The sequence below is a fragment of the Giraffa tippelskirchi genome, chromosome 7 (assembly GCF_054371585.1).
Source record: "Giraffa tippelskirchi isolate mGirTip1 chromosome 7, T2T-mGirTip1v1.2.pri, whole genome shotgun sequence".
Lineage (NCBI taxonomy): Eukaryota > Metazoa > Chordata > Mammalia > Artiodactyla > Giraffidae > Giraffa > Giraffa tippelskirchi.
Genome location: NC_137281.1, coordinates 26,146,003 through 26,160,793, shown reverse-complemented (window position 1 = coordinate 26,160,793; position 14,791 = coordinate 26,146,003). Strand labels below are relative to the sequence as shown.

At 52.3% G+C, this 14,791-nt stretch overlaps 1 protein-coding gene and 1 pseudogene across 2 annotated transcripts; one reads left to right on the top strand and one right to left on the bottom strand.

Moving 5' to 3' along the window:
* The first annotated feature begins 48 nt into the window (after positions 1 to 48).
* On the top strand, positions 49 to 12,944 carry PLA2G15 (phospholipase A2 group XV). Of its 2 annotated transcripts, none has more exons than XM_081512896.1 (6): positions 49 to 213; positions 5,415 to 5,571; positions 8,038 to 8,156; positions 8,397 to 8,495; positions 9,012 to 9,111; positions 11,040 to 12,944. In XM_081512896.1, exons 1-6 carry the CDS (start codon positions 102 to 104, stop codon positions 11,128 to 11,130), a joined length of 678 nt encoding a protein of 225 aa, XP_081369022.1. In that variant the 5' UTR covers positions 49 to 101; the 3' UTR covers positions 11,131 to 12,944. The 2 variants fall into 2 exon arrangements, with proteins under 2 accessions (XP_081369022.1, XP_081369021.1); XM_081512895.1 differs by having other exon boundaries at positions 8,887 to 9,111.
* Positions 2,288 to 4,281, bottom strand: LOC145512386 (small ribosomal subunit protein uS19 pseudogene; annotated as a pseudogene).
* Positions 12,945 to 14,791: the final 1,847 nt, after the last annotated feature.

Genomic DNA, 14,791 nt, shown 5'->3' with positions numbered 1-14,791 from the left:
GGCTGCGAGCGGCGGGGTTAAGAGCGTCGCTGCCGGCCGGGCCTAGGCACGAGACCCGAGAGCTGAGTCCGCTCCTCCGACCTGAAGCTGCGGTCCCTGCTATGGGTCGCCTGTGCCTCTACCGCTCCACCCTGCTCCCGGGTGGCCTCCTGTTCCTACTGATGCTCGCAGATCCGGCGCTCCCGGCTGGAAGTCGGCCACCGGTGGTGCTGGGTGAGGCGCGCGTCCAGTTGTGGGTCCGTTCGTTCGTGCGTCCGGCTGGATGGGTGCAAGAGGGGCTGTCTGCATCTCCTCTAAGCACGAGGTGGGGGAGCGTATGACTGTCTTGTCACCTGGGTCGGTCCGTCCACTTCCCGCTATGCTGGGCGCGGGTGTGGTCAAACTCTTGTCACCTTTCCCTGTAGAATGTGGGGGTAAGTGGGAGGGTTATCGTGCGTTTATGCATCGGTCTGCGGGGTTGTCTCATTTCCAAGCTTCGCCTCTCCTTATCCCCATTTTTTTAGCTGGAAAGACCGAGGATTTTTGACCCTACTCCTGAGGGTAGGCTGTAGAGTGGCCTCAAAGTTGGCCCCCAGGGGCCTCAGCGTTGACTTGGGCTTGGCTAGTAGGCTGTCTCCCTCCACCCTTCCAGCCCGACACGTTTAGGGGGGGCATTACTGAAAGTAAGCTCTTTGGGGAAGGATTACTCTCCTAGCCTGCCACGAGGGCTTTCCCCTAACTTATCAAATATGTGGCCTTGGGCCCGAGGAAGGAGGCCCAAGGGAATCTGAGGATGGATACAGGTGGAGGGAAGGATTGAGACCCTGGCTATGAACAGACGTTGTATGGTACCCTTACCCCTGTCATTCCTACTTGGACTATGCTGTGTTGGGGCTAGGCAACCTCCCCTGTCTTATCGCCTCCTTGCTTCTGGCCCAGGGAGCTGTACAGAAGCCAGCAGTAATTCCTTGTGGTGGGTATGGCAGGGATGAGACCTCTGTCTTGGGGGCTTTGGACGCCTCATTCAGGCAATCATTCCCACAAAGAGCTGGGGTTGGGAGACACTGTGATCCCAGGGGTCCTTCACCAGGAACTCTGGGCCAGGACATGCTCCCTGGAGGATGATGGGCCCAAGTTCACCATGGAGTTTGGGCATATTTGGCCTTGCCTTCTGTAAGTTTGCAGGATGATCCTCAGAGGTAAGTTCTGTGCTAGGCAAACACAGAGAATCCCTCCACCATGTCAAGGGTCAGGAAAGGTTTCCTGGAGTACGCAGCTGGAGCCGAGGCCAGGAGCTGGAGCCGAGGCCAGGAGAGTTCCAGGCAGAGGGAACTATGTAGAGAGGGAGGGAGCTGAGCAGTGCAGACTGTCTGGAATGGAGTGGGGGAAGGAGTGGATGGTCAGGGCTCGAGACTTGTTGGGTCACCTGGACATCATCCTGAGGGCCTGCCAGGAGCGTTGTGTGGACCTAAGGAGTACTGAATATGAAGAATGTGGCGTTTGGAAGTATGTGGTCTCTGATTGGATGGCTCCTAGACTTTTTCTCCTCGATTGGCGCTAAATGCACTCATTTATTCATTCAGTTCTTAGTTATCCTCCATCACAGCAGAGGAGCCTCAGGGTATACCTAGAGACTAACCTGCCCAGCTTCTCAGGGAATGAGGCTATTGATATTAGTCCTGGGAAACCCCATGGTGGGCAGCAGACAAGTTGTTTCTGAGCACAAAGCGGGGACCTGACCTTGGCCATCAGAAGATCAGCATCCAAGGGTGATCAGTCTTCGTGGGTGGGTCTCCAATTGGTGGTAGAGGAAGTAGAGGCCAGAGGAGGGATACAGAAGGCCCTGGGCAGTGGGATGGAACTGTAGCAAGCCATTTCCACCTCTCCCTGTGTTACTTGAGGTGAAAGGCACGTGGATGGCTCTTTCCCTAATTCTAGGAAGTGACCCTTTTAGAGACCACATGCCCTGACCAAGGCAAAGGGTATCCAGGCAGATCTGTTGACTTCCTCTTTCAGATATTTCCTCTGTGGTGGACACAGTGACCAGGGTTTCTCCACTGCACTGTCTAGTCCACAGGCGTGTCATCTAGGGGTTGTCATGCTGGGGACTCCCCACTTCTGCACCACATCACGAAGGGAGATGAGAGCTGGTGCCATACCTCCCTCCCGTGGCTACCCTGAGGACACTGTAGGTCGGTGCCCAAGGAGGGCGTCCTCTGCAGGGCTGGGTTCACAGCTGGAGCCCAGTGAATGTCCAGGAGAGCCAAACACTGGTTGTCCACTTAGTGATCATGGGCCCTACATGGGGCTATGTTCGGAAGGTATGAAGAGAGTAGCGTGTGGGAGCAGTGAGGTCTGAAAGGTCACTGGAACAGTGAAGGGCCTGAAGGTGGGACAGTGAAGGAATGGAGGTGGGTGGGTTTGAGTGTTTGAAGTTGACAGTTAATGGACGGTATATTGCCCACAAGCATGTAGACACCCCCAGACGGGCTGGAATCAGCAGGTTGATGATCCTCCTTATCTCACCACCAACCCATCAGAAGAATGTCCACAAGATGATCATGCTCTCTTTGAACCTTTACTATAAAGTTTCTTATCACCCTCTCCAAGTTGGGACACACAGTTTTGAGGGCATGAGCCCGCTGTGGCTCCCTTTGCCTGGCAAAGCAGTAAAGCAGGACTCTATATAGACTGAAAAGGTAGAGAGAAGTCATCAGTGGAGCCTGGCCACACCCATCCCCATGGGGCTGTAACTGGAATCGTATGTAGCTTCTGGAGAGCCATTTCCAACCCAGGGTCCAGGTGTACCAAGGTGCTGGGGTCCCCAGATGATTCCAGATTCCTCTGGAATCTTTAGCAGGATTTAGCAACTGGGCTCTGACCTTTACTAAGGTCTGAGGACCTCGGTAGGCTGGCCAGTGCCAGCTTCTCTCAACCTTTTTTGTTCATTGCCCCCTTCCACAAGCCTGTCCCAGAGTGCCTTCTTTGGATTTAGCTTTGACTGGTTAAGTGGCCATGTGCGCTGTCCTGTTTCTTGATCCTTCTTTCAGAGTATAAGACCCTGCCTATGAAGCAGTAACTGGCCTCTGCACCCTGACACCGAATTAAATCTCGGAGACAGAAGTTTGGGTGAAGTAGAAAAGAATAGCTTTATTACTTTGCCAGGCAAAGGGGGCCACAGTGGGCTCATGCCCTCAAAACTGTGTCTCCCAGCTTGGAGAGGGTGATAAGAAGTTTTATAGTAAAGGTTCAAAGAGAGGATGATCAGCTTGTGGACATTCTTCTAGACAGTCTTCTGATGAGTTGGTGGTGAGATAAGGAGGATCATCAACCTTCTGGTTCCAGCCAGTCTGGGGGCATATCTACATGCTTGTGGACAGCATCAGTTCAGTTCAGTTCAGTTCCATCGCTCAGCCATGTCTGACTCTTTGCGACCCCATGGACTGCAGCATCCCAGGCTTCCCTGTCCATCACCAACTCCCGGAGCTTTCTCAAACTCATGTCCATTGAGTCTGTGATGACATCCAACCATCTCATCCTCTTCTCCTGGCTTCAATCTTGCCCAGCATCAGGGTCTTTTCCAGTGAGTCAGTTCTTCACATCAGGTGGCCAGAGTATTGAAGTTTCAGCTTCAGTGTCAGACCTTCCAATGAATATTCAGGACTGATTTCCTTTAGGATGGACTGGTTGGATCTCCTTGGAGTCCAAGGGACTCTCAAGAGTCTTCTCCAACACCACAGTTCAAAAGCATCAATTCTTTGGCGCTCAGCTTTCTTTATAGTCCAACTCTCACATCCATTGGAAAAACTATAGCTTTGACTAGATGGACCTTTTTTTTTTTTTTTTAGAGAAGTCTCTGCCTTTATTGGCCAGCAGGTTATTGAGGGGGATGAAGCGGGAGGAATGGGTAGCCCCAATACCAGGCTGGCTGTGCTTCACGGGCTTGTAGGTGATGGAAGACTCTCCTAGGTAGTGGCCGATCATCTCAGGCTTGATTTCCACCTGGTTGAAGGTCTTGCCGTTGTAGACGCCCACCATCTTGGGCAGGATGATCATGTCGCAGGTGTGTCTTCACCACCTCGAATTTCTCCATGGGCGGCGCATCCTTCTTAGCTTTGAGCAGCCGCTTCAGCAATAGTGCTGCTTCCTCCGCAGGCCACGGTTTAGCTGCCGCCACTGGCACACACTATATAGCTGCATCACCTGCTCATAGGCCATGTCCAGCACCTGGTTGAGGTCCATGCCGCTGTAGTAGATGAACTTGCACAACGTCCGCTTTCTCTTCTCTTTCACTTCTGTCATCTTTTCGGTTCTTCAGAAAGACTGGATGGATCTTTGCTGGCAAAGTAATGTCTCTGCTTTTTAATATGCTGTCTAGGTTGGTCTTAGATTTTCTTCCAAGGAGCAAGTGTCTTTTAATTTCATGGCTGCAGTCACCATCTGCAGTGATTTTGGAGCCCAAGAAAAGAAAGTCTGTCACTGTTTCCATTGTTTCCCCATCTATCTGCCATGAGGTGATGGAACTGGATGCCATGGTCTTCATTTTTTGAATGTTGAATTTTAAGCCAGCTTTTTCACTCTCCTCTTTCACTTTCATCATGAGGCTCTTCAGTTCCTTTTCACTTTCTGCCATAAGGGTGGTGTCATCTGCGTATCTGAGGTTGTTGATATTTCTCCCAGTAATCTTGATTCCAGCTTGTGCTTCTCGTCTTTCCCATTCTATTATTTTCCTCTATTTCTTTGCATTGATCACTGAGGAAGGCTTTCTTATCTGTCCTTGCTATTCTTTGGAGCTTTGCATTCAGATGGGAATATCTTTCCTTTTCTCCTTTGCCTTTCACATCTTTTCCTTTCTCAGCTATTTGTAAGGCCTCCTCAGACAACCATTTTGCCTTTTTGCATTTCTTTTTCTTGGAGATGGTCTTGATCATTGCCTCCTGTACAATGCCATGAACCTCTGTCCATAATTCTTCAGGCACTCTTAACAGATCTAATCCCTTGAATCTGCTTGTCACTTCCACTGTGGGCATACCATTCATACCATGTTAACTTCTCCTACCTGGAGGGGGTTTTGATATATGAAAAATAGCTCAAAGATATATTGTGTGTATGCCTTAATGGAGAACAGGACCTTGCCCCAAGGCTGCACTGTTGTTTTCTGACTAACTTGTTCTCCCAGGTCTCCCATCCCCTCCCTTTGCTAATTAACCACTGCTTGAATCAGCCCCTTGGAACTCAGGGAAGTCATGAGGCTGAAAGAAACCTATTTCCCATAATCAAAGAAATGGTGGGCACAGAAAGGCTTTTGTGTCCAGGAGCCCCACAGGGCCCTGCTGAGTGTCACCTGCTCTGCAGCCTGGGACAGCTGTGGGGAGAAGGCCTTTGGGTATCCGGCCAGGCCCAGGGCCTCATTCATGCTCTGTGTCCCCCCGCAGTGCCCGGTGATTTGGGCAACCAGCTGGAAGCAAAGCTGGACAAGCCCTCCGTCGTGCACTACCTCTGTTCCAAGAGGACGGATAGCTACTTCACACTATGGCTGAACCTGGAGCTGCTGCTGCCCGTCATCATTGACTGCTGGATCGACAATATCAGGTGAGGGCTGGGGCACAGCAGGGTGCTGCTCCCTGACCTAGTTCAGAGATGCCTCTAGGGCCTGTTTCCATCTCACCTGTGCCTCAAGGGACCTTGAGGTCACTGACCTTTCTCCCTTCCCCAGTCTGGTCTGCACTACCTCTGTACCCTCCCAGCCAGAACTTTCTCCCCTTTCTTTCTCTAGTGCTTCTTGCCCTGTTTGTGGTTTCTAGGCTCCAGTTCCTATTCACAGCCTCGCTTTGCCTCCCCTACCTCCACCCCTTCCCTTGCCTCTGCCTTGGTCATGCCTGCTTCTCCAGCTGCTTGTTTTTCTTGGGATTCCTTTCCACTTGCTCTTCTTTCAGTCTGGAATCTCTCTCTCCAACCTTTGCCTGATCAACTCTCTCCCATTCACTCTTTAAAACCCAAGTCTGGGACTTCCCTGGTGGTCCAGTAGTTAAGACTGTGTACTTCAAGTGCAGGGGGCTCAGGTTTGATCTGTGGTCAGAGAACTAGATTTCACATGCCATGTGGTGTGGTCAAACAAACAAATCTCCACCATCCCCCTCCCCCAGACTGATTCCTCTGTGAAGTCTCCCTGCCACCCCTCAGAGCTCTTAATCTCTCTTTCTGCCTCTTCTAACTTGCATTCCTGGCTTGCCAAACATTGTTTTCTAGGATGTTTCTACCATTATAAGATAGTCACTGATGAGAATTACTCATTATTGAACATAGACACTAGATATTTTACGTATTTTCTTTTCTTTGGCCACATTGTGCGGCTTGCGCGATCTCATTTCCCCAACTATGGATTGAACCTGGACCCCAGCTGTAAAAGCGCTAAGTCCTAGCAGCTAGGCCACCAGGGAACACCTCCCCCACTTTTTTTCATTGAGCCTTACAGCAACCCTGTGAAATAGTGCTGTAACTTGTGTTACAGATGAGGAAATCTGGAAGCTCAAAAAGGTTACAAAATTGTTTGGGGTCACTCAGCTAATAAATGGCAAGCTGGAATTCAACTCAGAGTTGTGTATCTCTGAGCTCAGGGTTCCTGAGCATTCTCTGAGCACACTGAGCTCCCTGAAGGCAGGGACTGTGTCTCTTTTATCTTTAAAGCTGTAGAACCGGAAACATGATTGATATTCAGTAAGTATTTGAACTGAATGGAGTCTTACAAATTAAAATGTTTTCCTTGGAGGCACACAACCTGGTTCCAGCCAGTTCTCTGGGTGTCCTGCCTTTCCCTGTTGTTTATTTCACCAGCTTTCTTGACTCTTTCCTCCTCCTTGTGTGATCAGGGCTATTTCTGGGATGTTGATCTGCATTTCTATTTTTGTGGTGGAGACATAATGGTCTCAGGTAATGCCAGCTGGAGGGGCAGACTGACCCTGAGAGGGGCTTGTCGACCTTCGTTGGGCCTCTGACCTGTTGGGACTTGCATCCAGACCAGAGTGCTTTGGCCTTCTAGAACTTTGTTGTGTGGCCATTGGGATGCTCTCCAGATCGCCCTGGAGAGAGTGGATCCCAGGACTTTTATTTGGGCCAGTGTTGGGTACTTATCAGCTTTCTGTGGCTGATCCCTAAGGGTGGGTGGGACTCAGGGCCACCAGGGACTGCAGGTCTAGCCTGTGTTTCCTCGGGCACCTGTGCCTCCTTGTTAGCAGGGGAGGCTAGAGCAGAGGTCCTGACCTGTCACAAGGCTCTCCTCCTGTCTCCTACCACCCTGGCCCCATCATTTCTCCAGGCCTTGGCCACCAGCTCACACAGCAGCCACTGGTGCTCAGGGTTTCTCTGTCTGGTTTCTTTGTGTGTTGCATTCATCATCTGCTTTGCCTTGGGTCGTGTTAGGGTGGATAGCGGGAACTGAATCCATGGAGAGGAAGTGGTGGGAGCCTGCAAAGTTAGGCTGCTTGCCTTTTGGGGTACAGTGTGATGTTCATGGCAGAGCCAGGGCTGGCAGTCAGGTCCCTCTCCCCACAAGATCTAAAACGTGCATTCTCATGTGGGTGACATTGAGGAGAAGGGAATATTGCCTGATGGGTTCTGGAGCCAGTCTCTGGAGTGAGCCTTGATTGGGGTCCTCATTTAGATATGCTTACTCAGATCGGTGGGCCTCCCTGGTAGCTCAGTGGTAAAGAATCTGCCTGCCAATGCAGGAGATGCAGGTTTGATCCCTGGGTCAAGAAGATCCCCTGGAGAAGGAAATGGCAACCCACTCCAGTATTCTTGCCTGAAAAGTTCCATGGACAGAGGAACATGGCGGGCTATAGTCTATGGGGTTGCAAAAGGGTCAGACATGATTTAACAACTAAACAACAACAACTTGGATCTATGCTTTACAAACTTGCTTTGTTACTTTTTGGTCTCTATACATCTGACCAGACCTGAGGATGGAAAGGGAATATGGCTCAGGGCCCAGGACAGTATTGGGACATGTCAACTTTGGTGTTGCCTCTGGGTCACTGGCTCAGTATCCCTTCCTGGCAGGCTGGTCTACAACCAAATGTCCCGCACCACCCAGTTTCCCGACGGTGTGGATGTGCGTGTCCCTGGCTTTGGGGACACCTTCTCACTGGAGTTCCTGGACCCCAGCAAAAGCAGCGTGGGTATGTAGCCCTTCCTCATGCCCCCCAGGGAATGGGGATGGAGTTTCTGAGGGATTCCTAGAGTGGGAGGAGCCCTGCTGGTTTGAAGGGGTGGCTTGTGAACCATCTCTAATCCATGTGGGCACAGAGTGCTCCCCTGGGGATCTCCTGGCTGTAGATGTCACAGTCTCCTTGATAGGTGTGGTGTGGCTGGCTGACAGTGACTGTACTCTGTCTAAACCTAAGCATTTCTGTCTACAGGTTCCTATTTCCATACCATGGTGGAGAGCCTTGTGGGCTGGGGCTACGAACGAGGCAAGGATGTCCGGGGGGCCCCCTACGACTGGCGCCGAGCTCCAAGTAAGTGGCTGCTCTGGTTTCCTCCCAGAGGCCATGGGAGGTGGAAAGGAGGAGATCACAGCCACCACAGGCCTTGGGCCTTCCCCTATGCCCGAGTCTCTGGCATCCAGCCTAGCCGTCACTGCTCCCATCCCTGGTCACCGTCTTTCTCCCACCCTCAGCCAAGGATTTCCGGGCCCCTGAGCCCTGGGAAGAGCAAATGAGGCAGGGGAGGGGGAAAGGAGCTCCTCTGTTTGCTCCCTTTGTGGAAATTGAGGGGAAACCAGACCCCTCCCCTTGGAATTTTCACACTCTCCCCACCTGTGTAGTCCTGGGTCTAGTCTGAGACATGGTTCGTGGTTCAGGCCCAAGGACCCTTCCTGCCTGACCCCCTCCTGGCTTTGGCCTGCAGATGAAAATGGGCCCTACTTCCTGGCCCTCCGCAAGATGATCGAGGAGATGTATCAGCTGTACGGGGGCCCTGTGGTGCTGGTGGCCCACAGTATGGGCAACATGTACACGCTCTACTTTCTGCAGCGGCAGCCACAGGACTGGAAGGACAAGTACATCCGTGCCTTCGTGGCACTGGGTCCGCCCTGGGGGGGCGTGGCCAAGACCCTGCGTGTCCTGGCCTCAGGTAAGATCCCACCCGGCCCAGCGTCAGGAGGGCTGGTGCTGGGGGTGACACAGTCTCTTTCCCTCTCAAGTCTCTTCTCTTGGGTCTAGGGCCTTCCCTCTCCAGAGTGGTATTCTTTTCCAGACATCTCTTTCTAAAAGAGACTATAACACCACTTCTAAATTCTCCTTTCTAGTCGATGACCCTTGTTATCTGTGTAAGTTGCTTGCAGCATGTGCACAGAGTGGCATAACTGTTGGTCATATAGGTCACACGTGTAGACACACACACACACACACACACACACACACACACACACTCTCTCTCTCTCTCTCTCTCTCTCTCTCTCTCTCTCTCTCTCTCTCTGTGTGGGCCTGGCTGGGCTCACTTGGTTTGATCCAAAATTTTCTGGAGGAGGGACTTCCCTGATGGTCCAGTGGTTAAGACTCCGTGCTTCCACTGCAGAGGGTGCAGGTTCAATCCCTGGTCAGGAAACTAAGATGTCACTGCCAAACAATAAAAAATTACAAAAAAAAAAAGTTCTCTGCAGGAGACTTCTCCCTTTCTTTGACCGCCCTCCTCACGTCTTCATCCCCACCTTCACCCCAGAGAAGAAAGGCTGGGCTTCGGCTTCCTGTTTATGAGTTACACCTCCCTCTGCGGCCGCGGGCAGCCTCTGTGGGCAACACAAAGAGGAAGCAGGTGCAGATTTATCCGGGCCCGCTTGCTTGGCAGTTGGGAAAACCACCTCCTTCCCTGTTCCTTTCCAATCCACCTGCCTTTTCACAGCTGTTAGAACCTGCCAGCTGTAGCCAGAGGGCTTTCTTCCCTCTGCTAGGATAGGACGTGAGCCCTGTGGCCCCTCACCGTAGGAGCCAAGAGCCAGGGCTGGGCCAAGCACCTGATGAGCTTTCTTGCTCAAGTGACCGGCACTGCCTGACCTGCCTATTGGTCATGTCATCACTGTGATCAGGCTTTTGTCCGTAGTGACCCTGAATTAGTTGGACAGCGGATCCAGTTATAGTGAGGACTCATCACACTGTCTACTCTGTCCAGCCTGGACCTGAAAGGACAGATGTGGGCACCCTCTGAGTTTGAGACAAGTTGCTACGGGGGAATTCAGAGCTGGCCCTTTCAGAGCTTCTCCGTGAGCCCCCTTAGAGCTTTGCTTCAGACTCTGGGAAACTGCTGTCAGGCCTTGGCAGTCTGGGAGTGGGGGTGGGGCAGGAAGAGTGGTAGTCATGGACCCCTAGCTAGGGATTCCCTTTCCTGAGGGATCCTGGAGCCAGGCCCTGTCAGGCAGAACTGAAGGTCTGCAGTCAGAGTTGGGGTGATGGGTGGCCCTGGATTCTGAGTAGGACATGGGGCCCATGTTTCCAAGTTCCTGCTTATCCTCTGGAGATCTCACTGGCCGGTGGTGTGTCTGTGTTATTGGCATTTCTCTGTCTGCTGCCTCCCCTCCTGCCCTGTCTCCTGCAGGCCCGGGTGCCCAGGTGCCAGGTAGGTGGGTGGGATGAGACCAGGGCTGGCTTGGCTGCAGGTCTGAGCGTAGGAAGGGAAAAAGGTTTACAAAGCTCAATGTAATAATAGATTCAGAAGAATGGGTCTCTGGGCTGCCAACCTGCTGATTCACCTTCGACAGGGTCAGTGCCCGCCGGCCAGGTGATAAGTACTCTGAGGAGGGTATTTTTTTTAACCACAAATCACCCCATGGGTGTGTGCTCCTGAACCCCTAGTGACAAAATGCAAAAGGAAAGGAACAAGTCTTGGTCATGTGCTTCCCAGGTGGAGCAAAAATACAGGGAAATAGGGGAGTTGTCATGATGTTCACAGGGTAGCAATGGTGGAGTGCTGGCTGGGCACTGGCTGGGGGCTGGCAGGGGGCCTGGCGGTGAGCACGCTGCCCTGCTAGTTGGCATTCCTGAGCACAGACTGACCTAACCCCACAGGAGACAACAACCGGATCCCGGTCATCGGGTCCCTGAAGATCCGGGCACAGCAGCGCTCTGCCGTCTCCACCACTTGGCTACTGCCCTATAACTATACCTGGTCGCCGCAGAAGGTCTTCGTGCGCACACCTAAGGCCAACTACACGCTGCAGGACTACCGCCAGTTCTTCCAGGACATCGGCTTCCAAGATGGCTGGTTCATGCGCCAGGACACGGAGGGGTTGGTTGAAGCCACAGTGCCGCCTGGCGTGCGGCTGCACTGCCTCTATGGCACGGGTGTCCCCACGCCAGAGTCCTTTGACTACGAGAGCTTCCCAGACCGTGACCCAAAAATTCATTATGGCAGCGGTGACGGCACTGTGAACTTGCAGAGTGCCCTGCACTGCCACACTTGGCGCGGCCTTCAGAAGCAAGAAGTGTCATTGCAGGTGCTGCCAGGCAATGAGCACATCGCTATGCTGGCCAACACCACTACCCTGGCCTACCTGAAACGTGTGCTCCTCGGGCCCTGATGCCTGTGGCGGGCAGGGCCATGGGGTGACCCAGCCGCCGCTGCTTCTTCTGGCTTCTTCTACCATGGCCCACAAGTTTAGTGGTTTGTGACTGATCATCTGAACTCCTAGATCTTGGGATGTGAAATGGGGAAATGGTGTTTTTTTATCCTTCCTCTCTGGAATCAAGGAAGACATAGTCTGGACTCACTTGAGGGACCCTTGATGGCAAGAGTGCTACTGCTGGTGGAATTGTGACCTCAGGATAGCTCCATAGGGGGATTGACTGGCACCTGGCCCCACTCGCCAGTGCCGGGACCGTGTGTTCTTCCTACCCCTGTGGCCTTTTCACACTGCCCACCAGGCCCTGGCTCCTCGGCCTTCTGATGAGGGATCTTACTGGCCTGTGGTCCCTAGGATGGGCTCCCGGTCCCTAGGATGCACCTTCTCACACACTGGCCACATATCGGCCTGCTACTGGCCATGAGTTGCTGGAGCTGCTTGGTTCCCTGGGGCCTAATCGCTCACTCAGTCCAACTGTGGCTTTCTGGGAGCAGCCCAGTTCCCCCTGCAGGCAGGGGTGGGTTGTTGTCTTCTCCACGTGTTCCCAGTGTTCCTCGAGTGTTCCCAGGGCCTGGGGCATTCATTCCTACCTCTCTTACCTCTACAAACAGCCTAGCTTGGGGCTGGGGACTAGGTCCCAGGAGCCCTGATCTCCATGGTTGGGCTGTGCACACAGTATTGATGCTATCTCCCTTCACCCTGGGGCTGTGGGTCAAGGATGAGAGCGGGCCTAGTGCCTCGCCCTTTAGGTACTCATGAAGAAACAGAACTCAAGGAAGCAGCCAAGGCCAATTAGAGCCGCCCAGAGCTGCCCTCTTGCTAACCTGCCACATAGCTAGCTGCCCTGCCCTAGGGTCTCTGTAGCACCCACATAGGCCTGCACAGGACTAAGAGGAGGTGGGACTCTTGCCCACTCTTGCCCACTCTCTTGCCAGCACTCTCCAGCAGGTAGCTCAGTGGTGTTTAGTCAACAGGGACGAGCCCAGAAACTCGAGTGGGCCCCTGAGAGAGCCAGGTGCCTTGAGGGTCCCCTGGGGGTTTTCTTCCTGCTCCAGAGGCGCTGCATGACTCTCCCTGTGACAGGAGGGATGGAGGATCAGGATCTGCCTTGGTGGTCTCCAAGTGGGCGATGGCCAAGACTTGGGTCTGGCCTCTAGGGTGGGGCCCTAAAGCCACAGTCAGGCTGGACTGTGCTTCGCTCCTACAAGGTTTCTGTGAAGTGGGATTTTCTCTGTCGCATTCATACCCAGCATCAGTTTTTCCCTTTGTTCCTGAGTGGGGGGCCCCGTATGGGACTCTGAGCAGGCTGTACCTCGATTCTGGCAATAAAAGTATTCTGGATGCTGTAAAATGCCCTGGCCTAACCTCTGCTCTGAGCATGAGAGGAGGGAGGTAGTGGAAGATGAGGGGGCTAGACCCTGACCTTTCATGGGGCCTTGATGGGGTCTCTCAGCACCAAAGCGTGGCTCCTGTGCTCCTCTTTGGGCTTTATCCTCCTACCCTCTCTCTGGAAATCTAGTTCCCGTCCTGGGACTGAGAACCAGGACCTGAAACATTCCTGTTGAAGTGAAGCTCCTGTCCTCTCCCTGCACCTATCTGGTCAACAGACCCCAAATGCCACCTGAGAGCTGGCAGCCAAGGGCAATTCTGCCAGTCACCCTGGCTGGACTCCCCTTCCCAGCCTCTACCCTCCCTCAACTTACAGGTCTCAGCATCCTTTGAATTTTTTTTAGGATGCCACCCTTCTACTTAGCTTCATAAGCTCATCTGCCCACTATCTGTCCATCTTTGGGGACAGGGTAAGACTGAGGAAGGCGGAGAGACCAAGATGGGCAGAGACAGGGACTGAGACTGGGGAGCAAACGGAGATGGATAAGGACAGAGAAACAGAGCATCTGAGACAGGAAAACATGCATAGGGATGGGATTCAGGCCTGAATTCTGTTGTGCAGAGCTGAGGGCCAGTGTGGGTGGTGGGAGCCCCAATTTCTGCCTCCTTCAATAGGAGCCTGGCTAGCCTAGGTTTTAGGTGTCAATACATCCTGGGCCAGTAGAGGGCAATCTGAACCCTCCCACTACACCAGTTACTGGCCCAACCTGGAAAAATGTGTTGCTCTGAGGGTTAGGATGTCTAGAAGTACATTGGATGTATTTCTAGAAATAGAAATGAAAGGGAGTAAGCCCTTACCCCCAGGTCCTGCCCAGCCTGTTAGCTATGCCCTGACATCTTATCTGATACTCACTGCCTTATAGCCACCTTCACCCCTGACCTATTTCAACCCCACTTCTACCCTCGGTTTCACAGCTGCAGAGAAAGGATATGGAGTCAGACCACGCTTCAGGACTGGCAGACGGGTTCAAATCTGAGCTTTACCAGCTCCAGCTAAGTAGTCTGACTCCGTGAGCCTCAGTTTGTTCATTTGAAGAATGGGGATGAATAAATGTGCCTTCCACGGTGGTCCTGAGGAACACTGATGGTATTAGAGAACATCTGACTCAGTACTTGCTTCATAATAGCTTTCAGGTGGCAGGATGCTGGCAGGGTGTGAGACAGTGAAGCTGGAGGTTCTGGGAGTTTGCAGGTCATGTATGTTGCTGATACAAGGACAAGTGGACTGGCTGCTGAGTGACACAAGTATCCAGAGCCCTTCCTCTCCAGGCCAGAGAGGCAGGAGGGACTGATCCAGGGGGCAAAGGGTCAGACTCTAATGATTCCAAATATATACAAGCAGACATACCTCAGACATACTGCGAGTTCATTTCCAGACAACTGCAATAAAGTGAGTATCGCAGTAAAATGAGTCACATGAATTTTTTTTTCTGGTGCATCTAAAAGCTGTTTACACTATAGCCTATTAAGTGTGCAGTAGCATTATGTCTAAAAAACTGTACATACCTTACATTAAAGATACTTTGCCAAAGAATGCTAGCCATCATCTGACAAAATTGGGTTGCCACAAACCTTCTAATTGTAAAAGATGCAGTATCTGCAAATCACAATAAAGCCAAGAGTAATAAGACACGTTATGCCTGTACTCTCATTCACACTTAGGGAAAATATTCCAAGCAGAGAGCGCAAGGAGGGCAGCACCAGTGAAAGCTTTTCAAGGATCATCATTTCAGGTCTATAGGGAGGAGATGGAAGGGCTTTTAGGCGTTTAGATATGAAATCATTCCAATCTCTATTTTAGGAGCAGAG

Coding starts and splice junctions, on each gene's coding strand:
- PLA2G15 (XM_081512895.1), top strand. CDS start 102: ATGGGTCGCCTGTGCCTCTACCGCTCCACCCTGCTCCCGGGTGGCCTC. Junction 214..5,414: donor TCGGCCACCGGTGGTGCTGG/GTGAGGCGCGCG, acceptor GTCCCCCCGCAG/TGCCCGGTGATTTGGGCAAC. Junction 8,157..8,396: donor CCCCAGCAAAAGCAGCGTGG/GTATGTAGCCCT, acceptor TTCTGTCTACAG/GTTCCTATTTCCATACCATG.